This window comes from Telmatherina bonti (genome assembly GCF_933228915.1).
Source record: "Telmatherina bonti genome assembly, chromosome: 18".
Classification (NCBI taxonomy): domain Eukaryota; kingdom Metazoa; phylum Chordata; class Actinopteri; order Atheriniformes; family Telmatherinidae; genus Telmatherina; species Telmatherina bonti.
In genome coordinates this window covers 14,366,474-14,385,703 of record NC_136616.1, presented here as the reverse complement: position 1 = coordinate 14,385,703, position 19,230 = coordinate 14,366,474, and the positions used below count along the sequence as shown (strand labels likewise).

The following is a 19,230-nucleotide window of genomic DNA, read 5'->3' as shown; positions in this document are numbered from 1 at the left end:
TTTTGCCTTTATCTGATTCTATGCATTTAGTTTAGATTGTATTACTTTAATAGTTTAATTAACTTTTATTTATTTACAGCACTCTGGTCTTCTGTGATTGGGTTTTAGGTGCTTCATAAATAAAGTTCAATTGGATATGAATTATGTGAAATATTTATGAATACAGGCAGCTCTAACCCGGAGGAATGGGATGATGTTGTCCTTGGCGATGGCCTGCAGAAGTCGGGGTGCCCCGGTCAGCGACTGGAGGCCCGCGCCACATGTTGAGAAGAAAGATCCGATCACAATAACCCAAGGAGTGGGCCAAGCCAGAGTCCCCACCACCAACTTGTTTTCAATCGAATCCCCAAACCTGCAGAGATATCAGTGTGTGAAGCTTTTCAAGGTTTTAAACAATGAAACTGACTTTTGTTTTAAAATGCTCTGAAGCAGATGCACTGACTTATCTCTGAGGACAACGCCGTCGATGCAGGCTCCAAACAACCCAACACTGCTCAGGTCTACAAGGACAGTACTCAGAAAAACAACACTGGAAGCAGATGTGCCGTAAAACACCAATAAAGTCAAAATATGGTGAAAAAAACTGACTAAAAAATGTGAAATGAAAAAAAAAAAAAAAAAGACAATCATTTCAGCTAAAATTTGTGTTGCTTCAGTGCCAAAGAGGGTGAATTGTTTATCTATAATGTATTAAAAGTCATTTTGAGCTGCTTTTCATCAGAGAAATAAATAAAAAAAACACTATAAAAGGATACAGACGAGAGAGGTAGTGAGGATGGCAAGGATTGTTCCGATAGGGATCGAGCGCTGAGCATCTTTTAAATCCCCAGAGCGATTGGACCCAGCCATGATTCCTGACAAAAACAGAAAATATATGGCTGAAAAAGTAAAAAATAACACGTTTACATGGCTAAAAAGCAGAATGATATGAGGGTGTACCTGTGACTGAAGGGAAGAAGATTCCCACCAGCAGCGTGAAGGAGGTTGTGATGTCAGCAAACACATACGGCCGCTCGATTGATGCTGGATGTGCCGCGTGGGAGGAGCCAAGCGAGCTTTTCTCCACCACATCTCCTTTGCTGAGGTAGGAGCTCCACAGGTTCTCTGAGGAGATTCAGTATTAGCTTGTTATTGGGAGCACAGATGTCTCTATAAGCGACACACACACGTTCCTTCAAATGGTTGCTGAAAGAAGCGGAAAATTGTTCCTGCAAGAGAAATAGTTTCACACTGCTCTTCTCAGTCTCTTAACTAATTCTCTGTATTTCGAGTGTTTTATACTGTGATGGCTGTGTCTACAGCCATACAGGTGATATAAAAATGCCTCACATATACACTTAGATTTAATGTGTTTAACCAGGATTTAATTTACAGAACATTAGTTTCATATAGCATCACAACTATTCAGAAAAAGCGCGCATTTTAGTTTATGTTGTGATGGTATGATTGTTTTCTTTTTCCTTTTAAGTTTCAGTAGCTCCAGTCCCTTGGGTGTGAACCAGCAGGTGGCCACGGGATGGAGCCAGCTAATTGGACCAAACCAGTGGCACAAATGGGAGGGGGAATTTAGGGTTTTCTTTTGTTCATTTAGTTAGGTTTTTGTGTGTCATCTCCTTTGTCTGGTTTTGTTTGGGCTGATCAGCCACTACTTAAGTTTCCCCTTGTGTGTCATTTGTTAGGTCAGTTGGTTTCATTTTGTTGCTTGAGTTACTTTTGTTACAAGTTCTTTGATTATAGTTTTGTTAAGTTGACCTCTTTTATAGGCCCGATTTATTCATTTATGTTAAAATAACTTTTTCTTTTTTGGGTCATAATTTATAAATGATGAGAGACCACAATGTGTTGCATGTGTCAAAATATTATCATCCAACATGATAAAGTATGAAGCCAAACAAATTACACTACTTTGGACTTTTCATCCTAAAACACAATGAAAAACACCCAACTTTCATACACAGCAGATCTGTTTTACTAAAGCAACACAGTCTCATTAAAAAGTCGGCTCACCTGAAGTACTTTGCAGAGACTCCTGGTTTAAAAAGTTTTACACTTTAGCAGTAGAAGAGATGATCCTGAAACTGATACAGTTTTAACTGGAGTTAACTATACTGCAACCAATAATGACTCTTCCATGATGCATTTCTTTGTATGTTTCTTTGTAAGCATCAGGGTTCATATTATAGTGGGAGGAGGGGCTTGACATAGTTGTTAACGATGAAATGGGGGCCCTGCAGAAAAAGTTATGGAACAACTGCAATACATTAACAATGGCTGAGTTCCTCTTAGTAATATGGCTGCTCGATTATGGCAAATATTATAATCAAGATTATTTTGAAATTGAGATCTTGATTATTTTAACACAATTATCCAGTATTTTTTAATTTTTGAACCAGCCGATTAACGTGTTGCTGTGGTAACGCCCCGCAACAGAGGGATATTACATTGATTTAACTCGCAGAAATATGTATAGGAAAATAATGCAGCCAGCTGTCACTGACAATGGTATAAACTATGTTGTAGTGAACTTCCACAACCTACTGCAGTTATTCTACATTGACCTGCAGCCGGAGCAGACTGAGACTGGCCGCCTGGGAGTGCTTTAGGACGGGAGAGGCTCCCGCTGCTCCTTCATTACAGTAACTGCAGAACAATATGTGCTTCAAGTCAGTCGCCAAAACACCAGAAAAGTCTCTAATAACTCCAGTAAAAGTTGCTAGATTTGTCGCTAGTCGCTTTTAACGAAAAAGTCGCCAAATTTAGCGAGAAACTCGCCAAGTTGGCAACAGTGTCTTAATGAAAGCAAAGCGGCTGTGGGAGGAGTTTACAGCACAGCGCTGCAACGCCAGAGACACTCCGATTAGCAACTGAAGAAAGCACGAGAGTAAGCTGCAAAGAGAAAAAAAACAAATCGCACCCTTTTATTTTTATGATTGTTGGAAACCCAGATTGTAATTGATATGAAAAACCAATTAATCGCCCAGCCCTACTTAGAGTCGCATTAAACCTTGACAATGAGTCTTACAGCACAAAAGCTAGACCTCAATTCAACATGTTAGCAAATAAAACATTTCGCATGATCATATCAAATAAGGCCCTGCGATGGACTGGCGAGCTGTCCAAGGTGTACCCTGCCCTTCGCCGAAAAGACTGCTGGGATAGGCTCCAGCTTCCCCGCAACCCTTCGTTGGATTAAGCGGTTAGGATAATGAATGAACAAATGACTGAATATCAAATGAGGCAAGAGTTAAATCTAAACATTTTCAGCGCATAAAAGGAGCATCTTCAAGGATAAAATTAAATATATAAACGTGATATCAATAAAAAAGAGATTAATTTTTGGGATTGATTAGTGCTCGAACAATATCCTTCCTTCTCCAGGCTGTAAGCCTTATTAGAGCTAGAAACAGTCAGAAACACACAAACACAACAACACAAGTAATCTCACCTGATATAATCCCACTGGCCAGTCCAGGGATCGCCTGGATCTCTGAGAAGTTGTTGGCGTTGAAATATTCGTCACAGGTGGCATTGAGTGCTTGGCTGAGGCAGAAATGCCCCCAAAGTTTGGTGGGTTTTTCCACCAGAGCAGGTTCATGGGTGACTTCCCCTGTGCTGTTCTCTGATGGAGGAATGATGCATGTCAGGAGCATTGAACAGATGAAACAGAAATTTCATGTGACAGGAATACTGACACTGAGAAGTATCAACGCACCATAATCTGCTGTGATGTTGCTGACAGATCTTTCTGCTGTTTTATTGATCGACTCCATGAAGGTTTTCCTGCACTGATTCTTAACATCATGGCCATTGATCGTCCTGTTCCCCAGCATGCACACACTGCATATATAAAGTCCAGAAGTCAATCAAAACTACGACAGTGTCAGAAACAGCCAACGTGATAAATTCGGAAATTTAAAATATGCACTTACGTAAAATCTGGAGGGTGGAAAGCTGACACTAGCGCTCCAATATAGATGGATATGATGGAGACGATGACGCACGCCAAGAAGATGGAGGCCAGTTTGTTCACATACTTCACACCCACAAAGACCAGCAATGACATCAAAAGGAGACAGATGCTGCCATAGACCCGCATGTTGTTCAACATGGACGACCCATCACCTTTAAAAATGGATGCTTCGGGTACGATGTACACCTAAACGGAAAAGGGGAAAAGTCGGTCATTTTGTACAGGTTTCAGTACATGCGTGAAGACCAGTAACCCCTATAAGATTATGCCTCAACACCATGAAAAGGATGATGAAATAGAGTCAAAGTGTCTATTTCGTGTGACAAAAACTGAATAAAACAATTTATTCCATGGCGCACTCCCCAGCCTCGACCTCCCTGGAAAGGTCTGGAGAGGTCATCTCCAGAACGTCCGTCGGATAGTCAAATCTTGGATTGAGGAGGAGCAGTGAGGTTTTTGTCCTGGTTGCAGAACAGTGGACCAGCTTTACACCCTCTTTTGGGTCCTGGAGGGACATGGGAATTTGCCCAACCAGTCTACATGTGCTTCATGGACTTGGAGAAGGCATTCGACTGTGTCCTCCGGGGTGCTGTGGGCGGTACTCCAGGAGTATGGGGTACCAGACACCCTTTTATGAGCTGTTCGGTCCCCGTATGACAGGTGTCAGAGCTTGGTCCGCAATGCCGGTAAGTCGGATACGTTTCCAGTGAGGGTTGGACTCCGCCAAGGCTGCCCTTTATCACCGATTTTGTTCATAACTTATATGGACAGAATTTCTAGGCGCAGTCGAGGTGTTGAGGGGATCGGGCTTGGTGGTCTCATGATTGGGTCTCTCCTTTTTGCAGATGACGTGGTCCTGTTGGCTTCATCTGGTCGTGATCTCCAGCTCTCACTTGAGCAATTCGCAACCAAGTGTGAAGTAGCTGGGATGAGAACCATGGTCCTCAGCTGGAAAAGGGTGGATTGCCCTCTCCGGGTCAGGAGTGAGGTCCTGCCTCAAGTTAAAATCTCTCAGGGTCTTGTTCATGAGTGTGGGAAGGATGGAGGGCGAGATCGACAGACGGATCGGTGCGGCATCTGCATTAATGCGGACTCTGCGCCGGTCTGTTGTGGTGAAGAAGGGGCTGAGCCAGTAGGCGAAGCTCTCAATTTCCCAGTCGATCTACGTTTCTACCCTCACCTATGGTCATGAGCTGTGGGTCGTGACCGAAAGAACGAGATCTCATATACAGGCGGCTGAAATGAGTTTCCTCCGCAGGGTGGCCGGGCTCTCCCTTAGAGACAGGGTGAGGAGCTTGGTCATCAGAGTAGCCGCTGCTCCTCCGCATCGAGAGGAACCAGTTGAGGTGGTTCGGGCATCTGGTCAGGATGCCTCCTGGACGCCTCCCTGGTGAGGTGTTCCGGGCACGTCCCTCTGGGAGGAGACCCCGGTGAAGACCCAGGACACACTGGAGGGATTATATCTCTCAGCTGGCCTGGGAACGCCTCGGGATACCCCCGGCAGAGTTGGCAAATGTGGCTGTTGTTCTGGCGGACATGTCTGGGGACATCTTGTGGAGAGATGTGACGTTCATGAACTAATCAATTCTTTCAAACGGCTCTGTTAATGACCAATGAGAACCGAGTCACAGTAGCAAGCCGTTTGTTTGAGATCAGTTCATTTTACATACAAATTGCCCTCACATGACACAGAAGTCTGATGTCCGACATGCTCCATTCACCTGAATGCATCTCAGAGCAGCTCAGGGGAGGAGCTAAAAGTAATGCAGGACAAAGGCAGTAAACACTACCGTACAAGAGATTATTTCATGATCAAAACCAAACTTGGGAGGGAGAAAAAAATGTAAAAACTCTCCGACGTGATGTGGAAACCGACCAGCATTTGGATACAGTTTTCTGTTGATAGCAAAGTAAGGATAAGTGCAATATTTGCCAAAAAATTTGCAGCCGATGCTGCAAGTCTACATCTACAAACAATTTACATCTACACTTAAATAATAAAACACCAACAGTAATTGTGTCAGATGTTAGAAATCAAAAGACCGAAGACAGTGATGTCTCCACTGATTTCTCCACTAATGCTGCTCCTTCTACCTCTACTGTCTTAACACCAGGTAAACCAACAAAAAACTACTACAATGCTAGTAGTTTTGTATAGATGTTTTTATTATGTTTTCTGTTTTTACAATTTTCTCCTGAAAAACTATTAAGTTAAAACCTTGAAATGTGCACTGATGTTGCTCAGGTTCACATCATTGTTTGTTTTTTTCCTGTATTTCTGTATTTTCCATATTTGTTAAAATCTTTTATTGTAGTTTTTTTTTCATTTTTGAAAATATTCTTGTGGGAAAATTTAGGATTAGAATAATGAAGCTAATTGTAGCCAGCTCAGTTATGTTTGTGCTACATGTTTTTTGAACGGCTCTTCAGGATCCGGCTCCCCTTCAAAGCGCCATAAATCCCATCACTAATCTTGACGCATCAGCGAAGCAGAACTTTCTTCTTCAATAGGTCTCGGACTCAGTGGTTAACACTGAAAAACATGAAGCGGACAGTTGTCACTTCCGCATTTTTGCCAATTCAGGCTCAACAGATAGTTTTAATAAAACAGCTGATGGACGTGGTGAGAAAGTATGGACATTTTTACCACATGTGGCATTTAAAGACAGATGTAGTCGCATGCACAACCCGCACTGCCGCGGACAAAGTTTCTCATTAAATATGAAATAACAGGGATCATTGCACATGAAAGCAGTAGCAAGCTTAAACGACCAGGACAGTCAGAACCTACCAGAAGGATCTCAATGGCTCCCAGGATGTACATGGCTCCAGCGAAGGTGGTTCCCAAGTAGAAACACAGGCCCACAGCACCCCCAAACTCTGGACCCAGAGACCGGCTGATCATGAAATAAGAGCCTCCCGCTGGACAGAGATGAAGGGACAAAAAAAAAAAACGGGGGTACACAAGGAATGAAGGGAGTGAAAATGCAGAGGAAGAAAAGACATTGATGGTAGAATAGAGATGGTAAAAAGGAAAGGAAGATGGAAAAAGCAGATGGAACACGAGAGAGAGAGAGAGAGAGAGAGAGATTGGGATGAATGGTTAGTTACATTATGTTGTTGGGGGGTGGGAGGGAGAAAAAAGAGGAGAGCTGATGAGCGAAGTCTTCCTATGCTTGGAGGAGTAAGCATATTCATCTATATGACACATTAAAGAAAGAAAGAGATAGAAAATAGAAAGAAAGATAGAAAGAAAAAGAAAGAAAGAAAATAGGTCAAATAGTATCTGCAATGACAACTGCTCTTTTTTTTATCTCACTCAGAACTGGATCAAACTGAGTTGTATCGATACATCAGTTCAATGATCAATGAGTCAACAGTGTGAACGGCTTCCATTTAGAGCACCTGGCCTTTACTGCACCTGAGATATTAAAGCTTTGGGCTCTCCCTTTCTCTGTCTGTCTAACTCTGTCTTTCTCTCTGTCTCTCTCTCTGTTTCTCTGTCTAAAGCTTGTTCCATCCTCCACGAAAATCGAGAACTTTTTTCTTGTTCTCGAGGCTCCGAGAAGAAAATGACGTCATTTTGTTCTCGCGGATGCATCTGAAGACAGTTCTTGACACATCGGGCTGGCAGAACTTTTTTCTTGCGGGGCTGCGAGAAGTATCGTGTGATTGGTCGGACATTTGAGGTGGGCGTGATTAAACACGGAGAAAGCATGAAGCGGAGTTGCTCCTTTCGTGTTTTTGCTGTTGCAGATAAAACAGATTGTTTTAATAAAACAGCTGATCGAGGTGGTGAGAAAGTACGAACATTTTCACATGTGGCATTAAAACACTCGGACCCTGCCGCGTGCACAACCCACCCTGCCGCGGACGAAGTTGCTCGTTAAATATGAAACTAGAAAAGCACTCAGGAACCTCCGCCAAGCACAATGTTAAAGAATCCTTTTAAAACATTCCTTGATCCAAACGATGATCCAGATCACCACCAATATTTGATCAGTTCTTCTTTTTCACATTTCCAACAACCCTTGAAATTTTGATAAAAATCTGTCAGTAAACTTTTGAGTTATCTTGAGCAAAAAGACGCCAGGAAAAGCATAACCTCCTCAGCGGAGGTAACAACCATCGCACATGGTTGTTACATCTTCTCGTGGAAGATGTAACAAGCTTAACTCTTTATCTGTCTATCTGTCTCTCTCTCTCCCGGCTTGGTTTGTTTTTTTCAGACACCGACTTCGAGCCACCTGACACCACTAACTTCCACTTTTACACGCTACACACATATTTTCTGCTCTCTTTCCGTAAATAATTAAATGTTTATAGCGTGTCCATACCTCATTTTCGTCACAACCTACCACACGTGCAGTGACAATAACATCAATCCAAATTTAAAATATCGATCAAACATCGACACAATAATCATTATCTGATGAATCGACGCATTATATCAGGAACAAACGCGTGATTTACACCCCTAACACAAAGATCATCCCTGTTCTGCTACCGTGTACTTAAACTACTTTTAACATTTGCGGCTGTTTCATTGTCAGACTCTAACGCAGATACAGAAAAAAAATACAGCTGTAATTCAGGTCAACGTGACAGATCAGCATCCATCTGCATTTTTGTGCAATTATCTTTGTGGATCGTTATCTAGCTCGTGAGCAGGGACATCTTAACCCACCTGAGTTTTCCTCAAATCAGGAGAACAACCATCAGGGTATCTGAAATCTACATCCTCGAGGACCACTGTCCAGCAGGTTTTCAGTGTTCTGCACAATTACTGAATAATTTAAGTCAGGTGTTCTGGAGCAGGAATATGTGGAAAACCTGCAGGATTGTGGCCCTTTAAGACCAGAACTGGACGCCCCTGATCTACATCATCATGAGGCAAATCCCAGCCCTGATCTGCACTGAAGACCCTCTTTCACAAGGCAATCCCACCACAACCAGTGCACCAAGTGAGCTAAAATAAACAGCATTCACAGCTTGCTGATACAATTTGAAAGAGTGAGAAAATAGAGTACATGAAGGGGAATCAGACATTAAGAGCAACTACATGTTTTCTACAGGCTGAAAGCTCAAAATCCAGTGTCTGGTTTCCAAAACGCAGCTTTTTATTAGCAAAATGAAGATAATTCTGTAGGTTTAAACGTTAAATGTCCTGCAACTTCTTCAGAAATGCTGCGCTAAAAAAAAAACTACTATAAATATTTAAAATAATAAGTTTATTTCACTGGTTTGGGGGAAAATAGTGAAGGTCATCATATGTACCATTAGAAATCTGAATAATTTCCAGTCCTCAGCTGTAATTCAGAAACCAAACACTTTTCTTGTGCTTTTTTTTTTTTTTTTTTTTTTTGTTTAGTTCTTTCCATCGCTCACAGTAACCCACATACAGAAAATATCAACCAATGGTGAGAAAGCAGGTGAGTTTGAAGCTCAGGTTCAGGTGAGAAAAAGCATGGAGTGAAATGCTGAATGCCAAACGCATGACAACCATCGTTTTTTATGTTACTCAAGTTGCTCACGTTTTTAAATGTTACATGCTCCTGGCAAAAGAAAAAAAAAAAAAAAAAAAGACACACTACTTTCACAGTTGTGATATCTGTTTTCACATATTTCGGTGAAAGTTAATGTCAACGGCAGAAAAATATCCTGTTTTTAATGTGTGTACATGCAGAGAGGGGGGAGGCAGACAGAAGGAGAGACAGGACAAACAGAAATAACACTAGTTAGATAAATATAGGCTTTAACGGTAATTTCTCTGCTGGAAGATTACATGGGCAACTGGGAAAAGTAACATTTAACTGTGCAAGGTCATCTTCTAAGTTTGCAAAGTCAAAACAATCAACCTAAAACTGCGAATGATGTTAGAAATAAAAAGGGATCAGCACCAACAGGCATCTGCATGTCCTCTTACCTTTGTCTTTACTGGTTGTGTTCAGGTGTGACTGATACAGATAATGTCACTACCTGCCTTACAACTTCACAGTCAGCAGCTGAACTCAGTCTGCAAACCTTTTTAAGAAGCAACCAGCGTCGGACAAACTGCAACTAATAACGTCGCGTCTGTACTGCCACTTGCTTTTCCTCCCTCGCCTAAACTTTGCTTTGTTTTCACGGTTTAAATTAGTTTCTAATGTTTTTCTCACGGATACGTTTTATGATGTGGAAGCTTGGCGTACACCTGCTTGGGATTGGTTTCTTTTGCCTCTTCCTGTACTGCATTTCTTTTCTATTAACTTTAAAACAAGAACACCTGGTTGACAGTAATCAGAATGAAAAAAGCATTTAATAGAACAACTTTCGGACCAAATGAAAACCCTTTTCATTTTTTATATGTTAAGGTTTTTCCATTAATTTGTGTTTTTTCTTTATATGTAACCTCAAATCAAATCAGATGATTGTTGTATGAAGGTTCAGGTTTTTTTTTTTTCTGTACAGGCCGTCATGGGACACGATGACCTGACAGGGTGAGGGGCATCTGTAGCCTCTGCATACAAATCAGCTGCTCAACCAGACAATAGTCTCTTGTATTTGTCATTTTGTCAACAATGATTGATCATTTCTTCCTGTGGATCTTGCTCAGGCCGGCCTCCAGCTGCAGCTTAAACACTGGCGGTAGTTTGATCGAGGCTTCGCTCGTTGTATGATGGTGTATATTCTCAGCTAGCGCTAGGTTTTCTTGTCTTCTACAGCTGTGTAGCGCTAGATTTATTTTGGAAAACTTAGTTGCTTCGGTGTGTCCTCAGTCACGGCTGAACTTCTGGAGGAGACTTGAGTCTCGTCAGTGAAAGTGACGTCATACAGACAGTGGTCAAAATGTTTTTGACTCTTGCTTTTATTGTTTATTTGGGAACTCTCAAACTGGTGTGATAACATCACACACGCATATGAACAAATTTCACAAGATGTTCTGGTTTCACAGTGAAATTTGCGTTGAAAAAAATCAAAGGGCCCTACAATTATCAATATAAAAATAGCAAATAATCCAGGAAATACTGAGATTACGCTTAATGTATCTGCATCCTGCCTAAAATACTAGGATCTGCTGTTTTTTGGACATACTTCTAGCTTAATTCCACATGCATGGACAGAAAGGAAATGATAAGTGTAGAGATGAAGCAATACCTGGTACAACTCCATTAGTGGCGATTGCACTCATCGATATTGCAGTCAACATTGTCTGGAGAGGAGAGACAGTCACACAAGCAGCCGTTTTAGAGAGCTCTCATTTTCTGTCATCATGCCTGACTGCTGACACACAGACACTCACGCAGCAGCAGCATACGAAGACGATGCAGAGGGACTGCAGCACGCCAGCCGTTCCCACCACCCAGGTCAACCGCAGGAACAAGATCACACCAAAGATGTTCTGCAGGCAGGGCAGGTAAACGCCCATGAAGGTCCCCATCTGTGGTGACTGCAACGGAAATGGAGTTCAATTCATTTATTCTACATTAGAATTACCCAAAGTTCCCAATTCCACTTGTCTTGTTAAAAAATATATACATACTTTATGTTTATAACCATCTATATACATAAAGATATATATGTTAGCTATTTTTGAAATCCTTTTACTTTATTTCTTCTGACTTGAAGCGGGAAGTCGGGTACCTGTCACTCAAAAGGACACACCCCTAAATATGTCGAAATTCGAGTTTAAATGACTTTTAAACGGGCAAGTTAGAAAAAAATACACTCCGCCCACTGTTGTCATGAACCATAGACTGTATATAAAGAGATGGACGCAGCCTCCGTGACATCACCCATAGGTTTCTGAAGAGCTGAATTGAAGCTCGGTGGGCGGTTCCTACCATCGCCATCTTGGCAGAGGCATGCATGTCGTCTCGCCCGGAAAATACATATATGGCCAAAGAGGTGGAGCTGAGAGGGGGGTTGTGAGCGTCATGGTGGATGATTGACATCGAGCGATCTCCAAGCTTTCTGTAGCTAAGAGCTAACCGAGCTAACAGGGAGATAACAGGAGCTAACCAGTTAACAGACGCAAGTGGGCTAAAGCTAAGTCACGTTGTTAACCAGCTAAAAACCGCGGGTTTTCGACATTCTTCTGACTTGAAGCGGGATATCGGGCCATGCCCCTAAATAAGGAGTCTATGGGGATTTACTCTGTTTTGCAGCCCCTAGTGGATGAAGGGGGAACTGCAGTTTTGACACTTCCACATCGGCTTCACTTTTGAACGCAGGAAGTTGCGGATTGATAAATACGCAGTTATGTATATCGTATGAGTACATATCAGGGTTGAGAAAATTGAATCGAAAAATCAAAAATCAGGATTTTTAACGAAAAATAGATTTTTTAAAAGATCAATAAAAATAACGCATTATAGAATTTTTGCCATTTTTATTGTTTTTATTGATCTTTTTACTTGTCTACTTGGGCATTATAGCAGTAGAATGATGGTTTGACTACTGGGCTGTTTTTTCCACATTGGAATCAAGACAAATGAAAAAGTTTTATTTAATTTATTTTGGTTTTAATCTACAAAACTCAGCAATACTGAAGAATTGTGAGAATCTTTAAATCAAATCAGCACCCAAAAAAATCGGAATCGAATCGGGACAAAAGCATATCTTCACACCCCTAGTATATATACTACTCACATAAAGTTAGGGATATTTGGCTTTCAGGTGAAATTTATGGAAAATGCAATATGTTCATGCTACAGTTATATAATATCATAAAAGTAAGACATTTAAGTAGAAGGATGCACTACTGATTTCCTCATCTCAAAAAATTCATTCAACACAAAAGGTAACAACAATGGTAGTTACACCACAACAAAAAATTTGAATGTCTCAATATCTCGTCATGTGCCCTTGAGCATCAATTACAGCTTGACAACGACGTCTCATGCTGTTCACAAGGCAACTTATTGCCTGCTGAGGCATGGCATCCCACTCTTCTTGAAGGGCAGCCCTCAGGTCATTGAGGTTCTGGGGTGCAGGGTTTCGAGCCTCTACACGACGGCTCAGCTGATCCCACAGGTTTTCAATGGGATTCAGGTCTGGAGAGAGTGCAGGCCATTCCATTTGAGGTACACCAGTCTCCAACAGCCGTTCCCTGATGATGCGGCCTCGATGAGCAGGAGCATTGTCGTCCATGAAGATGAAATTAGGCCTGTGCTGTTCATGTAGGGGCACAATCACTGGATTAATGATGTTATTCAGGTAGTATGGGCTTGTCACTGTACCATTCACAAAGTGTAGGGCAGTTCTGTACCAAGTGGACACCCCTGCCCACACTGTAACACCGCCACCACCAAAAGCTCGCCTGGTGACAACAGTGGCTGATGCATAGCGCTCTCCCTGACGTCTCCAACATCGTTGCCGGCCATCATTTCTGCTCAGTGTGAATCGACTTTCATCAGAGAACAGCACTGAGGCCCACTGGTTCCTCGTCCAGCGTAAATGCTCCCTGGCCCATGCAAGACGATGATGCCTGTGCCTGGTGGTGTGGTCAGGTACCCGTGCAGGTCGTCTAGCATGCAGACCGCGCTGATGGAAACGGTTCCGAATGGTCTGACGTGACACTTGGGTGCCTCTCACCTCTCTTAAACGTGCCTGGAGTTGAGTGGCATTCATCATCCGGTTTCTCAGGGCAGTGTTCACAATGTAGCGGTCATCAGCACGGGATGTGGCCAAAGGACGTCCACTTCTAGGCCTTTCTGTGACTCTTCCAGTCTCTCAATATCTCTGTTGCAACCTGCTGATGACACTCTGTGACACTCCAAGCTCAGTGGCCACTTCTGTCTGAGAACGTCCTGTTTGAAGCATCGCAATGGCAAGGGACTGTTGTTCCATTGTTAGGTGTCGTCTTGGTCTCATGGTGTCAAAATGTGAACAGCATGATGAGGACAACTGTTTAAACACCAGCTCTAATTGAACCAGGACATTTATTGGTCAATTCAAGGATCACACACCTGCCGTGATTTTTGCCGTTAAGCTCCTTGTTAGAGAACAGCAACTTGTGCAAAATTTATTGAAACATTTAACAGTTGGACATGTGCATTTAAAAGCTTAGAGAAGATCACATTAAGTTCACCTGTACAGGTTTGAATGCATTTTAGGCTTGTTGTAAAATTTCACCCAAAAGCTGAATATCCCTAACTTTTTGTGAATAGTGTATGTATGTAATATGTAAGTAAATACAATATTGATTTTTTTTTTTTTTTTATGACAAACCCTCCCCTCAGATTAAGAAAATCTTAAAAGAAACCCGGTTTCTAATCTAGGAGGTTGTCATTAACAGGAAACAATATCTGTAAACAGACTTTTCAAGATCTCCATCCCTTTTCAACCTCGATTGGCCTCATTCTCCTCTAAACACGTCAATTATGTCAATTCTTCCCCTCCAGCTAAGCTACAACACAATCTTTCTGAGCAGGTACCATGTGGAAATCCTTCCCTGATTCACCAGACGTATGTTAATGCTTGTACTGAACACACTGTAAGACCAGAAGGGAAGATTAAAAATGTTTTGGTTTGACTTTCCCCTACCATCTGTTGGCAAATGTGCCAGGGAGTGTGTGCTCACAGAACGGTGACAACACTGAATTACTCTAAACCACAACAGACCGTCTTATCTAGGTCGGATTTATCAGCGAGCACGGCGGTGCAGCGAAGGGTCATATCCTCGTGTACTTCGAGTCACAAGATATGACCAGTCTAGACAGGAACTCCATGACCAATGATGACCAAGGAACACTTGACGATCATCTGGACGATAGAAAATGTCTTTCGTTCACGTCACGGTTAGGTGCTTTACTGCAATATTTTACACCCAGATGCGCTTTACGGCATGCACGCTGCAATACAATAACAAACAAGGAAAAAGATGGTAGCAGACGTGTTTTAGAGCAGGGTAATTCACTAAAAGATGACCAGCCAACCCCAAAAAATGAGCTTGTTCATAAAAGAGGGGCAACTTGTGTTGCATGGATGTGGTTTTACCATAGTTCCCCCAGATAGAAGGAGATCACTGCTGCTGTTACCAAGCACATCTGACACATAATTGATGATTGACACAAAATTACACAATGTTATATCGTTGTGTATATCGGAGCTATATTGGGATATGAGATGTTGGTCATATCACCCAGCCCTATTTCTTTTCATAACCCAGGTAGGCTGACCATGACCGTTTCAAACTAGGGCTGGGCGATGTGACCAACATCTCATATCACAATATAACTGCTTTTATGTCCCCCATAATGATATACATAAAGATATAAAATTGTTTGTGTAGTTTTGTGTCAGGCCCTGCGATGGACTGGCGAGCTGTCCAGGGTGTACCCTGCCTGTCACCCAAAGACTGCTGGGATAGGCTCCAGCTTCCCCGCGACCCTTCATCAGACTGAGCGGTTAGGATAATGAATGAATGAGTGAATTTTGTGTCAGTAATCAGCTATGTGTCAGATGTACTTGACAACAGCAGCAGTGATCTCCTTCCATTTGGGGGAACTGACGTTTCACGGGTAAAAGCCTGTTGCAGAGTTTGCATCTGGAGTTTATCATGAGCTTTCGCCCCCACTTGATGCAGCTTTTGTGGCTTTTGCTCGTTGACTCTATTCTTTATTCTGTATTCTTTATCCTGATTCTTGCACAGGTGATAACATGAGTTAGTTGTGTCGGAGTCCGTTGTTGGGACGGTGAGCTAGTCTGGTGTCAGTTCCACGTCGGTCTTTTTATATCCAAACCGCATATGAGCTGATGAGCTTGTTCCTCTTTTCGGAACAAGCTCATCAGCTTTGGTTGGCTGTTCATCTTTTAGTGAATTGTGCTGCTACAGTCTTCTTCCATGTTTGTTTACATATTGCAGCATGCCGTAAAGCGCATCTTGACGTAAAACACAGCAGTAAAGCACCTTATCGTTGTGTACGATAGACCCTCATATGAAATGATAGACATATCCTATCGTCCAAAAGATATATATCGTCATATCGCCCAGCCCTATTTAAAACTATTCTTATCAGAATACTCCAAGCAGATTCTGTTTTTCTTGCTATTATGTGATTTGTACAAATGCAATGAAGCACACCTTGCTGGCCTTCTTCTTCTCCTCGATGCTCTCGGCCTCCTCGTGCTCTTTTGCTCCCTGCGTCAGGTTGGTGTAGTTCGCCAGGCGGTTAAGAAGAGAAGACACCTTCGGCCGAGTGTCCATCTCCTCCTGTCGGTTGAGGAGGAAGTGGGAAGATAACAGAATGAATGATTATTGAGGTACATGGAGAACTGGGGAAAGCTGGAGGCGAAGTGAAGAAGAGAACAAAGAGGACAAAGACGGGATCTGAGAAGAGGAGCAAGAACAAGATAAAAAGCATAAACAGTGCACACAACAGACACAAAGACAAGGAAGGAATAAGGAGCCAAGAATAAGTGGATGTCAAATAACTGATAGAAGGAGAAAAGAAACAGAGAGGAGGTAAAGGAAGCAGGAAATTGAGAAGACAAAGAAGCAGATACTTGATAAAGAGGTGCGAGAGAAAAGAGCTGAGAACTCTGTAATCTATACAAGCTGAAATTAGCTGCACCCACCAAACAGAAGAAGCTTATTTTTTAGCTCAACTTAGCAGAAATTTACCAACAAACAGACATAATGTGGGGCTTCATTTTGTATTTATTTATCTCCATCTCTACTGCGTAATAATGATAAATAAATACATGTGCAGAATACAAGTGATAAGACTGAAATGTTCTTGGACGTTGTTGTGTTTCGTACCTCAAACAAGGCCAAGTTTCTGTCGTAGAAGTCATCATCATCCATCCCATGGCTGTTGTTGATGTACACATTGGAGATTTTTGAATTTCCATCACCTGGACAGATGCATGAATAAAAAGGATGGAGTGAGTATGAGGAAAGCGGGAAACGATCCGTATCTTTTAGCAGGGCATAATCATCATTACTCTCATCAGAAAGCATGAGCTGCACCCACATTTCTAAACACCAACAGCGTGATGAAACCAACCGCCATCATGTCCCTGGTTCAGCTCTGGCTCAGTCAGCACAGATCACTGCATCAGCAGCACCTGACTCAGCAGCATCACTTCCCTCCAGGCTTCGCCGTGCACACGGCAGCAAAATTCTGTCCTAAGTGTCTCGCTTCACACGAGGACACGACTTGAGACCGTTAGCGACAAAAGGCATGAAAGGAAAAAAAAAGGCCTTCTGTTGGTTTAACACCAAAACGCGGTCTTATACAAGCGGCAACGTCCGGCAGTTAAAAGTGAAGCCAATACAGAAGTGGATAAAAAAGCAGTTCCTCCTTCATCCACTAGGGGCTGCAAAACAGAGCAAATCCCCATAGACTCCCATGTTAAAAAGACCAACTTCACAGCAGAAATAAACATGTTTACAGCCTGGTTGAAAAATCTATTTTAGGTTTAATAGGTCAGGTTTACCTTCATGACAACTGTGGGGGGAGTGAACTTTTTTCTAAGTCGCCCGTTAAAATGTAATTTAATCTCAAAATTCCAATAACACCCAGCTGCAGCCTGGAGAATGGGGCAAGACTGCATACTGGGTGGGTTTGGACGTCCAATGGCCGTGGCTGGAGGTCAAATGGGCGTGGGATTAGGGTTAGAGTTGGGGTTTATCCAATCAAAATGTTGAGGGGGCAGGGTTGGATGTCCAAGCCCAATATCCAGCCCCGCCTCATTCTCCAGGCTGCAGCCAAGACCCTCTCCAAAATTCTGCATATTTAGGGGTATGTTCTTTTGATTGACAGGTACACAATCTCCTGCTTCAAGTAAGAAGAATGCAGAACTGCAGTTTTTAGCCGCTTAACAACACAAGTTAACTTTAGCCCGCTTATTTCCGTTAGCTGGTTTTGTATTTTCTGTGCGAGACGACGCACATGCCTCTGCCAAGATGGCGATGGTAGGAACCGCCCACCGAGCTTCAATTCAGCTCTTCAGAAACCTATGGGTGATGCCACGGAGGCTGCGTCCATCTTTTTATCTACAGTCTATGGTCTTATCAGCGCACAGTCACCTGCATCGCTGGTAAACGACCAAAACTTATCCGCCTGTGAGATAATAAGACAGCTCTGGATGAGAGAAATAGATCACAGGGAAAACGTGGAAGAAATTGGTCAAATTTCTGATAAAAATCTGATCAACCAGACCACCAGGAACTGACACAGCTCCATATTTTTCTTGCTTCTGGTGGAGAGTGAAACACGTTTTGTTTAAGAGGTCTGATTTGTTTCATAAGTGTCACATGAGCGCAATCTCAGTCTGGCATAACATTGCAAGTGCATAATGTTCATTTTTCTTTTTTTTTTTTTTTTTTTTTTGTTGAAATGAGACATTTATCTTAAACCTTAATGATTTCATACATGCATGTAATGATGCAGTACATGTAAAACGTCACCCAACTCTTAAAACAATAAAAGTGAACAAAAAACCCCACTTAATTAAGCCCTTTTTCCTCATTGCTCCTTTACTGCAAAAATCCTGGATACTCGCTGCAACTGTGCACAATTTGTCAACATAATCCGCAATATGTCAAGAGGAAGTACAAACATCCTGTACATATGCATGTTTCCAAGTTAAAGGAAAAAAACAGCAAACAATTTGGCTGCTGGTGAACCTCCCATCCTGGTCACAGCTCTTCACTTGGCCAAAGATAGCGAGTGTGAATCTGATTCATTCCACACATTCAAAAGCAACTTGCTGGGAAAAACTAAGCTGATGGCCGATAAGGATATTTGTTCTGCAAAAGTAATATGTGGCTAATCATTCACTGCATATTTACCTCCATCCCCTCAACAAATATGTGCATTGATCATAATACGGCGCATTCTCTTCAAACAAATGAAAAGTTCCATCTTTCCAACCATTTTCTTAACCATTTAGTCCAATTTAGGGTTGCGGGAAACAGGAGCCTCTCCCAGTAATCCCAGACAAGAGGTAGCGACACCCAGTTCATTGCAGGGCAAACAAAAAGTTGTTTTGGTTCAATGCTGATTCACATCAGTGTATGTCAACACATAACAACAAATACCAATACACACACAAGTCTGGATTGCTCCTGTTAACACAACCTGCTCGGCAGGACGATCAGAAGTCACATATTTCCTGTGTTCAGACAACCTGACTGAACTGTGGCCTGACAACGTGACTTCTCCGTGCTGCCGTTACATTCATGCCTTTTTTGTCAGTTCTTGCAGAGCTGGTCAAGGGTCATACAACTTCTGATGACTCCTGTAGAAAAACATTGAACGCTTACGTCT

At 42.3% G+C, this 19,230-nt stretch overlaps 1 protein-coding gene across 4 annotated transcripts in view; it reads right to left on the bottom strand.

The window, feature by feature from the left end:
- The window catches only part of slc12a6 (solute carrier family 12 member 6), a 47,611-nt gene that overhangs the window by 13,902 nt on the left and 14,479 nt on the right, over window positions 1–19,230 (bottom strand). For 3 of the 4 annotated variants that reach the window (XM_079258216.1, XM_079258217.1, XM_079258218.1), the window contains 12 exons: window positions 16,716–16,810; window positions 16,038–16,166; window positions 11,253–11,399; window positions 11,108–11,162; window positions 6,762–6,892; window positions 3,930–4,156; window positions 3,713–3,837; window positions 3,446–3,619; window positions 940–1,104; window positions 756–854; window positions 443–500; window positions 178–352 (listed from right to left, as the gene is read on the bottom strand). In XM_079258216.1, the coding sequence (XP_079114342.1) occupies window positions 178–352; window positions 443–500; window positions 756–854; window positions 940–1,104; window positions 3,446–3,619; window positions 3,713–3,837; window positions 3,930–4,156; window positions 6,762–6,892; window positions 11,108–11,162; window positions 11,253–11,399; window positions 16,038–16,166; window positions 16,716–16,810 (1,580 nt within the window). Of the gene's footprint in view, window positions 1–177; window positions 353–442; window positions 501–755; window positions 855–939; window positions 1,105–3,445; window positions 3,620–3,712; window positions 3,838–3,929; window positions 4,157–6,761; window positions 6,893–9,564; window positions 9,632–11,107; window positions 11,163–11,252; window positions 11,400–16,037; window positions 16,167–16,715; window positions 16,811–19,230 lie in introns of those variants that run through there. The other variant, XM_079258219.1, reaches the window with a different exon arrangement.